This window comes from Sitodiplosis mosellana, unplaced genomic scaffold (assembly GCF_009176505.1).
Source record: "Sitodiplosis mosellana isolate CC-2019 unplaced genomic scaffold, AAFC_SMos_1.0 Smas_scaffold_6150, whole genome shotgun sequence".
Classification (NCBI taxonomy): Eukaryota; Metazoa; Arthropoda; class Insecta; order Diptera; family Cecidomyiidae; genus Sitodiplosis; species Sitodiplosis mosellana.
In genome coordinates this window covers 3390525-3408422 of record NW_022601391.1, presented here as the reverse complement: position 1 = coordinate 3408422, position 17898 = coordinate 3390525, and the positions used below count along the sequence as shown (strand labels likewise).

General features: G+C 38.0%; 4 protein-coding genes across 9 annotated transcripts; 3 read left to right on the top strand and 1 right to left on the bottom strand.

Annotated features, from left to right (window-relative positions):
- Positions 1 to 269: 269 nt before the first annotated feature.
- LOC129574183 (GPN-loop GTPase 1) lies at positions 270 to 1870 on the top strand. Its single transcript, XM_055455777.1, has 4 exons — positions 270 to 625; positions 693 to 1057; positions 1143 to 1372; positions 1438 to 1870. The coding sequence occupies exons 1-4, from the start codon at positions 373 to 375 to the stop codon at positions 1775 to 1777; spliced, it is 1188 nt and encodes a 395-aa protein (XP_055311752.1). The 5' UTR covers positions 270 to 372; the 3' UTR covers positions 1778 to 1870.
- Positions 1871 to 1951: 81 nt separating this feature from the next.
- On the top strand, positions 1952 to 3696 carry LOC129574184 (queuosine salvage protein). Its single transcript, XM_055455778.1, has 7 exons — positions 1952 to 2091; positions 2171 to 2287; positions 2379 to 2553; positions 2644 to 3002; positions 3078 to 3222; positions 3309 to 3472; positions 3554 to 3696. The coding sequence occupies exons 1-7, from the start codon at positions 2053 to 2055 to the stop codon at positions 3623 to 3625; spliced, it is 1071 nt and encodes a 356-aa protein (XP_055311753.1). The 5' UTR covers positions 1952 to 2052; the 3' UTR covers positions 3626 to 3696.
- Positions 3697 to 3767: 71 nt separating this feature from the next.
- Positions 3768 to 8179, bottom strand: LOC129574182 (beta-1,4-N-acetylgalactosaminyltransferase bre-4-like). 6 transcript variants are annotated; one of them, XR_008688670.1, is made up of 8 exons: positions 7523 to 8106; positions 6385 to 6555; positions 6076 to 6318; positions 5370 to 5978; positions 5082 to 5300; positions 4880 to 5009; positions 4533 to 4713; positions 3768 to 4429 (listed from the first exon to the last, which is right to left on the bottom strand). XR_008688670.1 is itself a non-coding variant. In XM_055455776.1 (7 exons), the coding sequence occupies exons 2-7, from the start codon at positions 6483 to 6485 to the stop codon at positions 4705 to 4707; spliced, it is 1311 nt and encodes a 436-aa protein (XP_055311751.1). In that variant the 5' UTR covers positions 6486 to 6555; positions 7523 to 8179; the 3' UTR covers positions 3768 to 4704. The 6 variants fall into 6 exon arrangements, 4 of the variants coding, with proteins under 4 accessions (XP_055311751.1, XP_055311747.1, XP_055311750.1 ...); XR_008688669.1 differs by having other exon boundaries at positions 4533 to 4708; positions 7523 to 8105; XM_055455776.1 differs by having other exon boundaries at positions 3768 to 4713; positions 7523 to 8179.
- A 45-nt stretch (positions 8180 to 8224) lies between these two features.
- LOC129574165 (chromodomain-helicase-DNA-binding protein Mi-2 homolog) lies at positions 8225 to 17775 on the top strand. The gene is made up of 11 exons (XM_055455679.1): positions 8225 to 8899; positions 10399 to 10493; positions 10623 to 10878; positions 10962 to 11348; positions 11877 to 12407; positions 12487 to 13407; positions 13560 to 15363; positions 15429 to 16212; positions 16311 to 17199; positions 17348 to 17490; positions 17557 to 17775. Exons 1-11 carry the CDS (start codon positions 8863 to 8865, stop codon positions 17557 to 17559), a joined length of 5850 nt encoding a protein of 1949 aa, XP_055311654.1. The 5' UTR covers positions 8225 to 8862; the 3' UTR covers positions 17560 to 17775.
- The last annotated feature ends 123 nt before the right edge of the window (positions 17776 to 17898 follow it).

The following is a 17898-nucleotide window of genomic DNA, read 5'->3' as shown; positions in this document are numbered from 1 at the left end:
GGCTTCAAACCGCAAATCAACTCTCATGAGTTATAACAGCATACTTCGGAAACAAGTTATTGAAATGACAAAAAAAACTCTGATTGGTTTGACGGCAGACACTTGCAGCTCCATCTAGTTACTCAAGCCGGGAACTTTTCGTTGAAACTCACATCGCCGTTTAGCATTTGTTTGAACCAGCTTTTAATTCAAATTCATTTTCACCATTCGATTAGTGCACCATTTTACTGAATGACATTTCATGCAGGCGATTGTGTTTACTTCAGATGTCAAAGTAACCTCAAAATAAATGCGATTCAAATAAAGCACGCAACTGCAGCAGTGTTCTGATTTGAATATTTAACTTCGAACACGATAGATATAGTAAGGAAAATGGCATCAAACAAATTGGATGATTCAGCGAGCATCGCAGGATGCAGTCAAAATAAAAGTTCCGACGAAAGTCAAGCACAATCGTTCGAAATAAATTCTCGTCCGATTTGTTTGATTGTACTTGGGATGGCCGGTAGTGGTAAGACATCCTTTGTAAGGCGCCTAACACAACTGGGAAATCTACAAAATATGAAGCCGTACGTCATTAATTTGGATCCTGCATGTCAAGAAGTGCCTTACCATGCCAACATTGGTGAGACTTTTTTCTGCAGAACGTCAGTGTATGCAAACTAATCCTAGCGCTGTTGTTTTCTTCACAGATATTCGTGACACTGTCAATTACAAAGAAGTCATGAAACAATATCAGCTGGGACCAAACGGTGGCATCGTAACTACTCTTAATCTGTTCTCAACAAAGTTTGGTCAAGTGGTTGATCTGGTAAAGAAAGCAGGAACCGAACACAAGTACTGTGTGATTGATACGCCAGGCCAAATTGAAGTGTTCACATGGTCTGCATCTGGTACTATAATCACGGAAGCTCTAGCAACATCTTTTCCAACTGTTGTCGTTTACGTAATGGACGTTCCGCGGTCGAAATGCCCAACGACATTCATGTCCAATATGCTTTATGCCTGCTCCATTTTGTATAAAGCCCGATTGCCCTTCATTGTTGTCATGAACAAGGTGATGAAACAACGCAGATGATGATTCCGATTTTTCATTTAATCATCATTAATTATTCGTGTGACTTTTCATTTGATTGTTTCAGATTGATATTGAAGATCATTTGTTCGCATTGGAATGGATGCAGGACTTTGAAGCATTCCAAGAAGCACTTGAATCCGAACAGACATATGTAAGCAATTTGACGCGCACCATGTCACTAACACTGGACGAATTTTATAGAGATTTAAAATGCTGCGGCGTATCAGCGAAAACCGGCGCTGGTTTCGGGAAATTTTTCGATTTGGTAGAAGAAGGAGCCAAAGAGTATGAAGCGTAAGTATAACATAGGAATATTTGAAATGGTTAGTCCTTTTTAATAGTTCAATGTTCATTTTTAGCGACTACAAAGCTGAATATGAAAAGTTGCGACACAAAAAATTGGCCGAAGAACAAAAAACCGCTGAACAGAGGCTGGACGAAATAAAGAAAAAGACTAAGGTTGGCTCAGAAATACCGATGGCAAGTTTCATAACAGAAGTATCATCTGGTCGAGACCTCACCGATATTTATCTAAAACATCCGGCAAACGAAAGCTCCGAAGACGAAGATGGCACGGAGGAAGTTATTGCAAATGGTGATACGGAGAAAGAAGAAGAATGTTTCAATCAGTTTATGACGGAACAAATAAAAAAACAGAAAGAAAAAATCAAAATGTCTTCGGTAACGGAGAAATCATAATCCGCGCAAATGACAAATTACTCTATTTTTCTGTATAAAATTTAATGTATAATTTTCTTTTTAATAAAAAAAAAAAAATGGAAAATGAAAAAAGTGGAAAATAATTCATATGACACGAGCGCACCCTCTCAAGTTTTCAGTGGAGCAGCCATGTGGGCATTGAGCTGTCATTAAATCTGTCAATTATATCGGTCTTATGCGGCAACATCGTTTAACGAAATTTCCTAATAAAATAAAATTGTTATCATTTTGCATTAAATGCGTTTGATTGCTCGATGAAAAAGTTTATTAGACAGTCAAACGACAACTCTCAAGTAAATATCATTATTATTTTTTCCGGTTGCTTTTTGTTTTGGCTTGAATTAACTGGTTTAGCTTTTATGTTTGCTATAGAATATGATGGTTGAACGCAAAGTCACTGTAAATCCAAGGGCATCAGCCGTTGTCATAACAAATAGCCCAAAACATGTTCAAGTAAACCGAAACGGAATCAAAAAGTTATCAAATGAGGTAAGTTCAGTAAAATGCTTTCGAATAAAGTATTATAAAACCAATTTGTCTTGTGTTCTATGATGGTTATGGTGTTATATTCAATTTTAAGGTGGTGAACGCAATCGTAACAAAAGAACTAGATGTTAGTAATTTTTCGCAAAATCAACATCACCCCAAGCCGAATGATAAAAATGCAATCGAATGGATTTTCGTTATTGATACGTTGAACTTTTGCTTTTGGACGCCCAGAGACGCGACAAAATGGCAAGTCTGTGGCGAAACCGGTAGGTGCAAACATCTATTCCACACACTCATTCCAGTAGAAATAATATTGCATTTAAACACTCCAATAATTATTATTACTATTTGATCAGGCTATTTTGCTATATGTGCGGCTATCAACCGGGCACAAAACAATGGTATTGATATTACAAACGCACAATACTACTCAAAAATTACCATCGAAGAGCTATCTGAGATTTTACGCGGTGATGACAATGAAACTAAAGTGCCTTTGCTTGAAGAACGAGTAAAATGTTTGCACGAAGTGGGTAACGTATTACTTGAGAAATACGATGGCAAATTCGAAAGTTGTTTAGTTGAAGCCGATCACTCAGCACGTAGACTTCTCCGTATCATTACGGATGAATTTCCATGCTATCGCGACGAAGCCGAGTGGAATGGCATCGGTGTATCGCTGTACAAGCGTGCTCAAATTTTAATTGGAGATTTGGTAAGTGCCGTACCTATACAAATACAGCACATATAAATTCAATCAATGGGATTGATTCTCTTTTTCTTTCGAAAGTGGGCATTTTTTGGTGGTCAAGGTGATGGCTGGTTTGAAGATATCGACTACATTACAATGTTTGCTGATTATCGTGTACCTCAAGTACTTATTCATTTTGGAGCCATATCATATGATGATTATCTCATGAAGCTGCTACAAGAAGGTAAGAAATCAATGGTGGGCCGAATCGATGATCGGCACACATTTTTCGTGAATACAATTCATTTTAATTTTACCGCAATCACATAGATAAAATCTTGGAAAACGGATCACCCGAAGAAGTTGAAATACGCGGAACGTCGATATTCATAGTTGAAGAATTAAAAAAGCTTGTCATTCAAGAGCTTGAAACTCATCATCCAGCTGTATCACGCACCAACGTTAACTCCATCTTACTTGATCACTTTCTTTGGGTAATCCAAAATTAGCACACCAATTATATGATTTAAATCTTAAAATATTAACTTATTTTTTTATAAATTTCCCATCACTAGGACTATCGTCGCCGATATTCGAAGGCATTGGAACACATTCCATTCCACAAAACTTTTGGAATTTACTATTAAAAAAACAAAAAACAAAAAACACATTTGATCAATATGAATGAAAATGGAAATAAATACGAAACAAAACGAAATAACATAATGATTACTTACTTACTGAATATATTAACAGATGAACGCTCAAAGAAAGAAAAATCATTTGGCATGTGTTTTAAAATTTCTTTTTATTAGTGGAATATCATTACTTCACAAAACAACTGATTGCGAATGCTCGAGTTTGTGTTCTTCAGAGCAATTATCTATCCCGTGAATTATGATGGTTGATTTTGGTAAGATTTATACGATTATTCGTCTTTTAATTGTAATTTATGGAATACTATCACGTTTTCGATTAAAAAATTTAAATATTTGTTTGTAAACAAGTGAGAAAGGCATTAAGAGCAATAACCCAACCGATTTCAGAATCAAAAAATATCATCAAGTAATGCTATCACAATGAAATATTGGAAATCTTGTGATAAACTAACTTGTTTAATTGGACGAGAAAAAAAACAATAAATTATAAAGAAATAACAATTCAAAATTAAAGTCTCATGGAGATTCACTCATTGAAAGATCAAAATATTTCAATTGGCATTTCCTTACATCGAAAAGCGTTTTCAATGGGCAATTATTCCATTGAAACAAAACTCGATGATAATGTCATCAACAAGTGTACAGTGTAGGTTTTCTTGTGTTTTATTTTTATTCAAATTCCAACAACTTCCGGAGGCTCTGCTAAATGACTGTTACTATATGATTCTACAACCATGCATATGTGTGTCTAATATTTGAGAAGAGGTACGGCTTTTCGACGGAAGAAAATGCCTATAGTATAGGTATATATGGGTTTATTATTTATGGAACTTTTTTCAGGGAATGTATGCGCCAAAGTAAAGTTAATATTAACACCTGAGCTAGACGAACTCACATAATTGTAAAAAAATTCTGCCCCGTTCCATTTGTCGTCGTTGGCTGCTTTCAGTTTGTAAGATATTATTCGGAAAAATGAAAATACTCTACAATAGAGTCGCATACGAAGTATGCAAAATCACACGTAATCGACTATTTTAATCTAGTAAAAAATGAAGCCAATACGCTGATCAGCTGTGCTGCACTCCAATTGACGTGACAGTCAAACAAAATAGATAAAATGTCACACGTTTTGTGAATGGATGGAAAGAGTCGCATCGCAAAAATGAAAGAAAAAGAGAAGAGAAAACAAGGAGCTGTGTTAGTTTAAGGTTATAATTGTCTAGTGTGGCAAGTTTTACTTACTGAATCTTGTTTAATTTCGACTAGAATCCAGGTGTAGAGAACTTTGCGTTCGAATGCACGAACTTCGTACTTCAATGAATTCAGTCCCTCCGAATCAAATCGCTTCACACCACTCACAAGTTTTTCATAGCTAGACATCAACGGATTGCAATCGAATTAAAATAATCAAATATTAATGTTTGTTTTTGACAATTAAACTCACCGCTTGGGATTTGCTTTTTCTTTTCGATGAGTTAACATTTTATAACGAGCTATATTAACTGGGTATCTGGATATGTGGAATCCAACGTGTTTCAGGCGATTCGACATATCATCATCTTCACCACCCCAACCCCAAAAGGAATTTGAGAAACCGTTGACAGTTGTGAATTGCTTGACAGTCATGGCAGAAACGCCGCCGAAAATCCCACTGTATGGTAACCTGTTTTTATTTCACCATGTGTAAATATATATTGATAAAATAAACCAACGGACATGTTGTTTGACTTACTTGTATCCCATTGTATCTACACCAACTGACATGTGTCGCGGTTGCTCTGGACATCGATACAGGTTTCGATCGTCCAATGGAATTAAATCAACATCGTGGAAAATAAAACAATCCCATTGATGGAGTTTCAATGCTTCCAGAAATCCAACATTCATAAGAGCTGCACGATTGAATAAACCATCAGCGATTTGTTCAATTACAAATATCCCATATTCCACTTGTTGTTTCATAAGCAGGAGATGTATATTTTTCAGGAAGACTGGTAGATGTTCGGCACGGTCGCGATATGGAATAACAATGGCAACACGATCTTTTGGATTACATTCGTGTGGCTTGTACCAACCGCCGGGCAGTAATAGATCACGAAACCGTTTTTCGATTGCGGACAATGGCTCATATTCGATATCCGCATTAATGGGACCATTCAAATCTGGCGGCATCGATGGGCAAGCATTCAAGCCGATCTTGGTCATCAACTTTGTTAAAAATGGACTGTTAAAACTAAATTGCGTTGTCGACATTGTGCCTTCAAGTTCATGGGACACACTTGTACTTGTGGATGACGCACTATTGAAGGACATTTGATCGCTTTCGTCCCGAGGTTGTGGGCTTTATAAAGGAAAAAAAGACGAAGAAGATGACAAATTCGAACAGATTTTTGCAAATAGTAGAAAAGTACTGAAATCGCGCAAAAACCACAACTCACTTTTCACGTGTATGTTCAGTTTCTATAGTTGATGGAATGGGTTTGACTAAACGAGTACTTAGAATATTGCTATGTGTTTTGTTCGGCGTGCTTCCTGTACGATGATTGTTGTTGACTAAAATTTGTTTGGATACATTTTGATTTGTGGCACTTCTTTTTCCATTGTCATATTTATTGGTTGTTCGCATTTCGGAATGTAATGGCGTTGGCCATTGAATCCCATTGGCAACTGTATGTGAGGCTCTGTAACGATTCAATTTATCGGCTATAGTGCTAACGAAAATGAACTACAACTGTATTACTGTTTACCTGATTGGATTGTTTGTTCGAAAATTGGAAAAGTTCAGCAATAACAAAAGGAGTATACATAATAAAAATGCCGCCTTAAAGAGGCGATTACACGGTGCCATTGGTCCATTTAGATGTTCCTCCGTTACGGTGTTACCTAGTTCCTAGTCCGATTTTGCTTCCTTAATTACGCTAAAAATAAATGAATTCGTCATCACAAATCAAATCATCTGCGATAGATTTAATGCATTGGGAATCAAACACTGAATTCGGCTGAATATATGCATCCTTTATGGCCCTATGGGCGGCACATCAAAGTTTTTGTTTAAAGTAGGCCATTTGAATATAAATCCATCAATGCATACAACTATTCACTTATGTAACCTGAGAAATGACTGAATATATTTCTAATATTTTTTCATCGATTTTTTTTTATATATGTATGTATGGCTTTTATTCAAAAACTGTAGAATATTCCATTATATCGTCTCCTTACAAACGTTATAGCGGTTATTGCATAACTTGACAATGAAGTAATTTTGTTGTTGTCTGTTTATAAAATTAAAGTGAATCACACAAAAACTTTGATCTCGTTCAGATCGATTCAAATTCTGTTCACTTCTCTTTGTTTAATCACATTTTTACCGATATTTGATTTGAAAGTAATCTATTTTCAGTTATTATCTATTTAGTCTTGCATTCAGTTGCATTGAATATTACTCCACTCGTCGGAACTAATGGATTATATGAAAAAGAAAATCACAGCGCAATTGCACAATTATGCAGAGCGTATTTTGGTCGTATATTCAATGCAGTTGTTATTGTTCTCGAATCCTAATTCGTATGCATATGTGAGCATCTCATCCGTTGCTCTTATAACAAGCATAGTTTATAACAACAAAATGCAACAAATATAAATTCAAAATTTGTATTCGTTGTTAGTGAAAAAGCTGTGAACAGTCATGAAGCAAATACCAATTTTCAAAAGTACTTGTTGCGATGCAGGTGAACTTTTTCAACTTTACATTATTTTAGTTGATCACGCGATTCCTAATCGACGTATGATTTCTCTTTCTGATTATTCTCTTTGCTTTATGTAATAATCATCGTGAATTATTGCAATAGATTCGTTAGTAAACATATATTTAAATATTATTACCCATCGCTCATAATGAAGTTCATTTGCGGAATTTCTAATGAATTAAACGACAGAAGTTTCTCTTAATGATATGATATCCAAGCACTACTGTTTCGTCGGTGCAAAATGAAATTCTCTTAAATATTTGCAAACAATATAAAAACAGAGATTTTTGACATATTCACTGTTTTGCTTTGACACAAAGTCTTATGCAGTACACGCAGAACAATCTGTATACCAAACAAGTGTTAAATGTGTGCTACTGGAATGGATGCTATACTACTGTATGCAGATTAAATGCGAACACTGGAATATGCGCTGTTTCAACGTGAATTTCTTATTACTGGTATTGTACGTATGCATTACGGGCAGAGGTATAGTCAGAACAAGAGGCAGAGGCTAAACGATGTTATTTGTACAACAAAAAAATTGTATAAAATCCATTTCTAGTATACATATTTAATGCATATCAATTTGTTTATATGAAATCAGTTTAAGTTTTGACTTTGTTTTATGAAAAACCGATTTTTCAGGTCTATTCATCCATCACCTAACATTCTTTATGATGGCATATACACACAATTCTACACGTGCTTTGTTATAGTTCTCCTCTTTTTTGTATATGCAGTAAACGAATTTGTTGGGAATACCATCCCCAGAATTGCAGTTGACTGAATTGTCTGAAATGTTGAATAAATTTCAGAATATTAGGTTGTTTCGCCTGTTGTTTGGTTGCATTCTCTAACATCGGGCAACTCTGTTCTTCGCTTGTCTACCGAATCCAGTTGATACGATTCGCCATATTGTTTTTTTTCGCTGCTAGCAAATGTATGTTGTGCCTATTGAATGTAGTGTGGCATTTGTATGCACCGACGACAGTCGAACATATTATGTTTGTGTAGACGATCCGCACAAAAACGCGAAAAAGCTGATTTTTTCAAAAAAACAATTAATGAATTTTTCTCCACATTTCATAGATTCATTAAACTGAAAGTTGTTTGTTAAACTTTTGTAACTGTACAAAATTCGATCGGTGGTCTACGGAGAATATTGCAAATATCAATAGTACCGAATAGAGATCTTTCAGAAGAGAGAGAGAGAGAGAGAGAGAGAGAAAAAGAAAAATAAGAAGAAGAAGAAGAAACGAAAAATTGTGTGCATGAATTGTTGGCCGTTGCCCATAAAATAAGTGAATATAATTGTGTATTTAATTACCTCAGAAAGGTGTGTGTTCGATTTGTGTGAGTGTGTTGTGATAGAAACGAAGGGACACACGTAAAAGTTTTCGAACCGGAATTTGTATCTGCCGGTCACATAAACACCAATCAAAGAAGCCAATCAATAATTAATTACTGGTCCCCATGGCATCGGACGACGAAAATGAGGAATCCTTTGCTGGTGAGTTTTATTGAACGAAATAAATGCAATTTCATACCGTCCGAAATCATTGACTCTTTGTTTGCAAAACTCACTGTTTACTTTGAGTGTTTGATAAATGAAACAGCTTTCTATCAGCTACTATTCCGAAAGATTTTCCTTGAATTTTCATAAAATTACATAAAAACACAACAAGTGCATTTTCCAATCCAATATTTCCTTCAAATGAAAGCAACAATTATTTCAATTTAGTTCAATGTTTACTTGTATCGTTTTAAATGCCGGTAAGCATACATTATGTAAAATACATAGCGCAATGAACTGGGAATGTTTGACGAAAAAGTTTTGTGTTGAGTCAGTGAAATTTCAGAGAATTGTACTATATGTTTTTATTTTCTGGCTGTGGTGACATTTAAGTTGAAGTTTCTTCATAGACAGTCAATCAAAGAATCGGAACTGATCGTCGAACGTTTTGCAAAGTGTTAGTTTCATATGATATTGTCTTAATATGATCTGTTTCAATGTAGAACGAATAATGAAGTGCTGAAAAGAGTTTACAACCGTATTCGATTCGTGTTCAATTCATTTAAGTAAATCATAATCGAAAATGAAATTTTCTTTTGGAGCTATTTGTCTGTATTTTCCAAAATGGTTGCCATCATTATGAACTTCACCACGATTACCACTGTGGCGTGGCGTGCGTTCTTCTTCCCAATTCATAGGTTATATTAGCTGCAATTGTTGTTGTTGTTGTTACAGTTACTTTTGTTATTACTGCCTCTGCTCTTGTTCTGCCTTTCGATATAGCTTGGTACTCTTATTCGTTTCTTTCTCTTTTTCCTACAATTTGCTCGAGCTGTCTTTTCGAACACCGTTTCCGCTCTCGGTTCCCCGTTACCCGTTGCACGTCACTCTACAAAAAGTCTTATTTATATATTTAAGACATTTAGTTTACAAATACACACGTAAACGACAGTTACATCTGTTTCCATTTGGCCGTATGTTTCATTTCGCACAATTACACATATATTGTTGTGCAGACTTGCACATGACGGATGCACGTACAGTGTATAAAATTCACCGAAAATTCAAAATAAATAGTTCAGAAATGCATAACATTGCATTCATTGTGTGTGCGTGTGCGTGTGTGCGGCGGTGCAAGAAGTGCAAATAGTCTGCTGCGTTCAATTTAATTACATATCCGAGAGGTTGAAACTCCACTAATCGAACGACGTTAAAGAAATGCCGGTAATCATTCTCAACACGAAATGGTTTTCAATTCTTTCATAAATCTGCAATTTTGTCCTCGCCTTTCAATTTCATACGAAAACGGAAAAGACCATGAAGATGCAAAAAAAAACTGGAATGTCGTTTAAATTGTGACAAGGAACAATTATATAACAATTAAAGCGAACAGCTTGTGTGTCTGTTGTCTTCTCAATCAATGCAGGCGATTTTTAAATTTTCGTAATGCATTACAAAACATTTTCTCATTCAATGTAATGCTCTTTTTTTTCCAGCCGAAGAAGAAGACCAACAGGAAGAAGAGGAGCAGCGAGGTGATGGTTCGGGCGATTCTGACGAAAACTTGGCGAAAATAGCTGCAAATGTGGGGGTAAATAGTTTTTCGATTATCATATTTAAATTCGAATCGTTCGTTCAATTGAAATATCTATACCGGATTAATAATTGCTAGAGTGATTTCAAGTAACCGATATATGTATATATTTCAATTGATTTAAAGGATGATGATGACGACTATGAGCCCGAACATGGTACAAAACGTAAGAAGGGCAAAAAACGAAAAGCAAAATCAGACAAAAATCGTAAGAAGAAAAAGCGAAAGAAGAATGGAAGTGGAGAGGATAGCGATTTTGTTGCGCCAGCGCCAGATGACACAGTTGACTCAGATTATGCATCGTCCAAAAAAGGCCGTAGCAAAAAGAAAGAAGAGAAAAAAGAGTCGTCGAAAGCATCAAGCAGTGGAACCGTTGATTCAAGTGGGTTTCGATTTCGGAATTTCATTTTGATTTTCTGTAAATTTGTATGCAATTCAAACTGAATTTCTTTTATCTTACACCAGGTATGCCTACAATCGAAGAAGTTTGCAATTCTTTCGATTTAACTGATGTCGATATCGAGTTCACTGACGACGATTTCCAAACATTGACCACATACAAATTGTTTCAACAGCATGTACGACCGATTTTACAAAAAGAAAATCCAAAAGTACCAATGTCGAAGTTAATGATGTTGGTCGCGGCAAAATGGCGAGAATTCTCCGAATCGAATCCACATTTACAAGAAGAAGCAAAGGAAGACGACGAATCGCCACCGCGATCACCTGAATATACACCAAAGCCAAGTAGATCACGTTCATCAAAATCGGCCGCTCCTGAGAAAGTAGATGATTATGACGACGAAGATGAAGATGAAGATGAGCCGGAGGTCAAATCGAAACGGAGCAAACGTAATTATTCTTCTTACCTACTCCATATACTGTATATATACTCTCATTAGTCCATTTGTATAAATCAGTAGTAGCTAATTCTGATCATGATGCTATCCGTGATGATATTGCCGAGGCGGACGTTTGAGTAGCTGATTTTGCATTGGATGTTGTTCATTGTATTGTTAGTTTCTATTATAAATGATTGAAAATTTATTTACATCATCTTCGAATATCATAAAATTGATGCTGTTCGTGTCGTTGTTCTGAAAGCAATCGATTGTTTTTCTATGAATGTACCCAACATTCAGCTTGCATAGCACATTCTTGAATGTTGCAGCGTTGGCACAGATAACAACGGTATTTTCGATGAGTGTGGCTTTGCTACTTTTTGCTGTTGGCAAGGATGGTGAAAGACAGCGAGCACAGTTTGGTCGTTCAGAATTAGCTGACAAAAACCTTACTGGATTGAATAAAATTCCTTATAAAATTACGGTACATACATCTATGTGGATTATTGCATTTCCCTTTTGTTTGACACATTTGTAGGAAGCAGCCGCAGCGCTAGCAAGCGTCGAAAGCAAGGAAAAGTACCGACGCTGAAAATCAAATTCGGTAAACGAAAACAAGGAAGCTCCGATGAAGATGGCGAGATGAGTGAGCGCTCAGAACGGGATTCGGATCTGGAATTTGAGAAAATGTTACAAAAATCAGATGAAAAACAGGAACGGGAGAGCGAAGAGAAATCAAAGAGTAACGACGATGCTTCAAATGAGCCAATCGTGAAGAAGAAGGCCAAAACCAAAATCGGCATGAAGAATAAAAAGAAGAAGAAAACCAAAACCACTAACCGTTTCCCGGAGGGCGATGATGGCGAGCATGAGCATCAAGACTACTGCGAAGTGTGTCAACAAGGTGGCGAGATCATTCTATGTGACACATGCCCGAAAGCTTATCATTTGGTGTGTTTGGAGCCAGAATTAGATGAGGCACCAGAAGGGAAATGGTCATGTCCAGCATGTGAGGCTGAGGGTCCCATCGAACAAGAAGATGAAGATGACGAGCATCAAGAGTTTTGCCGTAAGTATCACCAACTTCAAACAATCCCACATACACAGTACATGCGATGCATATTACTAAATTTACATACATTTTAAAGGCGTTTGTAAGGATGGCGGTGAATTGTTGTGCTGTGATTCGTGTCCATCAGCATATCACACATTCTGCTTGCGACCTCCGCTGTACGAGATTCCCGACGGCGATTGGCGTTGTCCCCGATGTAGTTGTCCCACGTTGCCGGCAAAGATTCAGCGAATCATTACGTGGCGATGGAAGGAAGTTCCTGTTGAGGGCGAAGCATCAACATCGAAGAAACCGCAAGTGCGCCGAGAACGTGAATTTTTCGTCAAATGGCAAGAGCAATCTTATTGGCATTGCGATTGGGTTACTGAACTACAATTGGATGTATTTCATCCACTCATGTTCCGTTCGTATATTCGAAAATATGATATGGAGGAGCCACCAAAGCTTGAAGAGGCTTTAGAAGAAGCCGATAATCGATACAAGCGCATCCAAATGCACAAGGCTGAAGGATCCGAAGTTGATGAAAATGCTTTGGAAGAGAAATACTACCGGTATGGTGTGAAACCGGAATGGTTGATGGTGCATCGCGTTATTAATCATCGTACCATGCGCGATGGTACCATTTTGTATTTGGTTAAATGGCGTGAATTACCGTACGATCAGAGTACCTGGGAAGAGGATAATGATGAAATTCCAGGACTAAAGGCAGCCATTGAATACTACATGGATTTGCGTGCGGCTTTAACTAGTGACGGTTCTTCACGCAAAAAAGGAAAGAAAGGACGTAAGAGCCGAAATCGGGACTTGGATGATGATGACAAGCCGTACAAACGTTACACGCCACCACTCGAGAAGCCGGTCACTGATTTAAAGAAGAAATTAGAAATTCAACCACAATATTTGAATGACACTGGTATGCAACTGCATCCATATCAGTTGGAAGGAATCAACTGGTTGCGCTACTCATGGGCCAATGGAATCGATACAATTTTAGCAGGTACATCTTATGTCTTATCTCAACTTCTTTTCATACATATGTATATTTCGAAGCAAGATCAGAGAAGAGACTACATCAATTGTTTCTAAATATTATTTTCATCTTGCTTCCAATCATTCCTAACAAGGTCTCTTTTTGGTTTTTATTTGCAGATGAAATGGGTTTGGGAAAGACCATTCAAACGGCGACATTTTTGTATTCGCTGTACAAGGAGGGGCACTGCAAAGGTCCATTTTTGATAGCCGTACCATTGTCGACACTCATCAATTGGGAGAGAGAGTTCGAATTATGGGCACCCGATTTCTACTGCATCACGTACGTGGGTGACAAGGATTCTCGCGCCATTATTCGCGAAAATGAATTGTCATTCGAAGAAGGTGCCGTTCGAGGCGGTGCACGACCATCAAAATTGCGTTCAAACAATGTCAAATTCAATGTTTTGCTCACGAGCTACGAATTGATTTCAATCGATCAAAGTTGCCTTGGATCTATCGACTGGGCAATGCTTGTAGTTGATGAAGCACATCGTCTCAAGAGCAACCAGAGCAAATTCTTTAAATGCTTGGCTACATACAACATCGCTTACAAACTTCTATTGACCGGTACGCCGTTGCAAAACAATCTTGAAGAGCTGTTCCATTTATTGAACTTCTTGAACAAAAACAAGTTCAACGATTTGGCAGAGTTTCAGAGCGAATTCGCCGATGTGGCAAAGGAAGAGCAAGTTAAACGGTTGCATGAAATGTTGGGGCCACATATGTTGCGCCGGTTGAAAGCAGACGTGCTGAAGAACATGCCATCGAAATCGGAATTCATTGTGCGTGTCGAATTGTCGCCACTGCAGAAAAAATACTACAAATACATATTGACCAAAAATTTTGAAGCTTTGAACCCGAAAACCGGTGGTAGTGCATGTTCACTACTTAACATCATGATGGATTTGAAGAAGTGTTGTAATCATCCGTACTTGTTCACCGCTGCAGCCGAAGAGGCTCCTCTCGGACCGGGTGGTGGTTATGCTATTGATCCGTTGACAAAAGCAGCCGGAAAACTGGTTTTACTCGCAAAGATGTTGAAGCTGTTGAAGGAGCAGGGCCATCGTGTGTTGATCTTCTCGCAAATGACAAAAATGTTGGACATTCTGGAGGACTTTCTGGATGGCGAAGGCTATAAATATGAACGAATCGATGGAACCATTACTGGAAATGTTCGTCAAGAAGCAATCGATCGTTTCAATGCACCTGGTGCTCAACAGTTTGTGTTCTTGCTGTCGACTCGAGCTGGTGGACTTGGTATTAACTTGGCTACAGCCGACACAGTTATTATCTACGATTCAGATTGGAATCCGCACAACGATATCCAGGCATTTTCACGTGCGCATCGTATTGGACAGGCAAACAAAGTGATGATTTATCGATTCGTTACCAGAAACTCGGTCGAAGAACGTGTAACGCAGGTGGCAAAACGCAAAATGATGTTAACCCATCTGGTTGTACGGCCTGGCATGGGTGGCAAAGGAGCTAATTTCACCAAACAAGAAATGGACGACATTTTGAAATTCGGAACGGAAGAATTATTCAAAGAAGATGAGAACGGAGAAGACTCACAAGCTATTCACTACGACGATAAGGCTGTCGCTGAATTGCTGGATCGATCGAATCGCGGTTTGGAAGAGAAAGAAAGTTGGGCAAATGAGTATTTGTCCTCGTTTAAGGTGGCCTCATACGCAACAAAAGATGAAAACGAAGACCAAGAAGAGCGTGAAGTTATCAAGCAAGAGGCTGAAAACTCCGATCCTGCCTATTGGGTCAAACTCTTGCGCCACCATTATGAACAGCAGCAAGAAGACATTGGACGAGCCTTGGGTAAAGGAAAACGTGTTCGCAAACAGGTCAATTACACTGATGGTGGTGTGGTTGCAGCCGAACCGCGTGACGATTCAAATTGGCAAGAAAGGTATTGTTGGCTATTTCGATTTTGATTATTTGTTGCTGTTGCTCTAATTAATTATTGATTTACAGTGGAACCGACTATAATTCCGACTATTCTGGTGGAAGTGGTGAAGATAATGAGGACGATGACTTTGATGAACGCAATGAAAATGGGGATCTATCGCGGCGCAGCAGACGTCGTCTTGAGCGTAAAGAAGATCGAGATCGTCCACTGCCACCGCTATTAGCCCGTGTCGGTGGAAATATCGAAGTTTTGGGATTCAATACGCGTCAACGAAAGAGCTTCTTGAACGCAATTATGCGCTATGGAATGCCACCGCAAGACGCATTCAATTCGCAATGGCTTGTGCGAGATTTGCGAGGAAAATCTGAACGGAACTTTAAGGCATATGTATCACTGTTCATGCGCCATTTATGTGAGCCAGGGGCTGACAATGCCGAAACATTTGCCGATGGTGTGCCACGCGAAGGTCTATCTAGACAACACGTACTCACACGTATTGGTGTAATGTCATTAATTCGTAAAAAGGTTCAGGAATTCGAGCACATAAACGGCTTCTATAGCATGCCGGAGCTAATTCGCAAAACGAATTTAGAACAGCAAAAAACGAAAGATGCTCAACAACAAGGTGACCGAAGTGAGACAACTAGTGCAAGTGCCAGTGCTGCACCAAGCCCTGCTCCAAACGATGACGGCGAACGGGTTACAGATGATAAGGAGAAAATTGAAAAAGATAAGAAACCAGATGAAGATGAGAGAACATCTGCGGAAAGTACATCCACTGCTGAGGACGTAGATACGAAACCGGTTGTCAAAGAGGAATCCGATCGAAATGGCACCGAATCAAATCCTGTAGGTGTAATCATTTTTATGTTAATGAAAAAAATTATTCGAAATGATGACGGCGATGATTTGATTATAATCGATTGCACATTTACCTTATGTTACAGGAATCCAACAGAGAGAAAGAAGAAAAGAAAGAAAATGTAGAGGAAAATGTAGAGAGTAGCAGTTCTGAAGTCGCTGTTGATTTGAAAGTTGAAAAGATTAAGGAAGAAGCGAAAGAAAAGGAGAAAGAGGAAGAAAAGAAGGAAAAACAATCGGTGGCATCTGTCGATGATGATGACGATGTCGTCATTGTGAAGGACGATGAAGATGAGAAGAAAGAAACGAAATCCGAAGGAAATTTGGAAGTGCACAAACGTAACTTTATGTTCAACATTGCGGATGGAGGTTTTACCGAGTTGCATACTCTTTGGTTGAATGAAGAGAAAGCGGCTGTTCCGGGTCGAGAATACGAGATCTGGCACAGACGACATGACTACTGGCTACTCGCTGGCATCGTCACACATGGCTATGGCCGTTGGCAGGACATTCAAAACGACATCCGTTTTGCAATCATAAACGAGCCATTCAAAATGGACGTGGGAAAAGGGAACTTCCTGGAAATCAAAAATAAGTTCTTGGCACGCCGATTCAAACTATTGGAACAAGCGCTAGTGATTGAAGAACAGTTACGTCGTGCCGCCTATTTGAACTTGGCCCAAGATCCAAATCATCCGGCAATGTCACTTAATTCGCGTTTCGCCGAAGTTGAATGCTTGGCCGAATCACATCAACATTTGAGCAAAGAATCATTGGCCGGCAACAAACCGGCAAATGCAGTATTGCACAAAGTATTGAATCAGCTTGAAGAGCTGCTGAGCGATATGAAGAGTGATGTATCACGTTTACCAGCCACATTGGCCCGAATACCACCTGTAGCACAACGTCTACAAATGTCGGAGCGCTCAATTCTTTCACGTTTGGCGGCCACTGCTGGAAATACCAACAATGCAGGTAAATTCTTTGACAAAAACAAAGCTGTTCTAACTGCGACATTTTGACCAAGCAAAAAAAACTAATTGCGACCATTGCTAAAGAATAACATTTTGATTTTATTTGAGTATCTTTTAACGGTGTTTTTTTCTTTTTTTTTACATTCAAGTACCACAAATACCACAATTTCCACCTGGTTTTCAAGGAACATCGTTGGCACATTTCGCTGGCAATACCGGTAATTTTGCGACATTCAGACCACAATTTTCTGTACCTGGCCAATCGACTGGATCAAATTTCAACGCTACGCAGGTATTTTCCAAATAATCTCATCTACTGTGTACCGTTCTTGTACTGACATTCCATTTATTTTTGTAGTAATTCATGACCGAACCCGAAGCATAAAGTGAAGACAACGATCCAGATATTCGATCAGCGAATATAATTTAAATCTGCTAATCATCTATTTTGAATTCCACACTATACGATTTTTTTTCTAATTTTTATTTGCTAGGATACAATTAATTTTAAGCTACTAAAACAATTAAATGCATCTCTAAAAGTGTGTTTCATTCAATATAAACAACACTGAAAACATTCTATGTGTCCATCACTTACTTCTTTTTGTTTACATTTTCGGTGAACACTTTTTTTCGGGTTATCAAATCTGTAGCTTTATTCCCCGATGAATGGAATCAGGTAAATAAACGTTGTGGTTTT

Bases quoted from the DNA above. Each gene is read 5' to 3' on its own strand.
- LOC129574183 (XM_055455777.1), top strand. From the start codon at position 373: ATGGCATCAAACAAATTGGATGATTCAGCGAGCATCGCAGGATGCAGT. The intron at 626-692 runs GTGAGACTTTTT...TTTTCTTCACAG, and splicing joins GCCTTACCATGCCAACATTG to ATATTCGTGACACTGTCAAT. The intron at 1,373-1,437 runs GTAAGTATAACA...GTTCATTTTTAG, and splicing joins GGAGCCAAAGAGTATGAAGC to CGACTACAAAGCTGAATATG.
- LOC129574184 (XM_055455778.1), top strand. From the start codon at position 2,053: ATGAAAAAGTTTATTAGACAGTCAAACGACAACTCTCAA. The intron at 2,092-2,170 runs GTAAATATCATT...TGTTTGCTATAG, and splicing joins AGTCAAACGACAACTCTCAA to AATATGATGGTTGAACGCAA. The intron at 2,288-2,378 runs GTAAGTTCAGTA...TTCAATTTTAAG, and splicing joins TCAAAAAGTTATCAAATGAG to GTGGTGAACGCAATCGTAAC.
- LOC129574182 (XM_055455772.1), bottom strand. From the start codon at position 6,485: ATGGCACCGTGTAATCGCCTCTTTAAGGCGGCATTTTTATTATGTATA. The intron at 6,319-6,384 runs GTAAACAGTAAT...GAATCGTTACAG, and splicing joins CGAACAAACAATCCAATCAG to AGCCTCACATACAGTTGCCA. The intron at 4,831-4,879 runs GTAAGTAAAACT...AAACTAACACAG, and splicing joins TCGAAATTAAACAAGATTCA to CTCCTTGTTTTCTCTTCTCT.
- LOC129574165 (XM_055455679.1), top strand. From the start codon at position 8,863: ATGGCATCGGACGACGAAAATGAGGAATCCTTTGCTG. The intron at 12,408-12,486 runs GTAAGTATCACC...TACATTTTAAAG, and splicing joins CGAGCATCAAGAGTTTTGCC to GCGTTTGTAAGGATGGCGGT. The intron at 15,364-15,428 runs GTATTGTTGGCT...ATTGATTTACAG, and splicing joins GATTCAAATTGGCAAGAAAG to TGGAACCGACTATAATTCCG.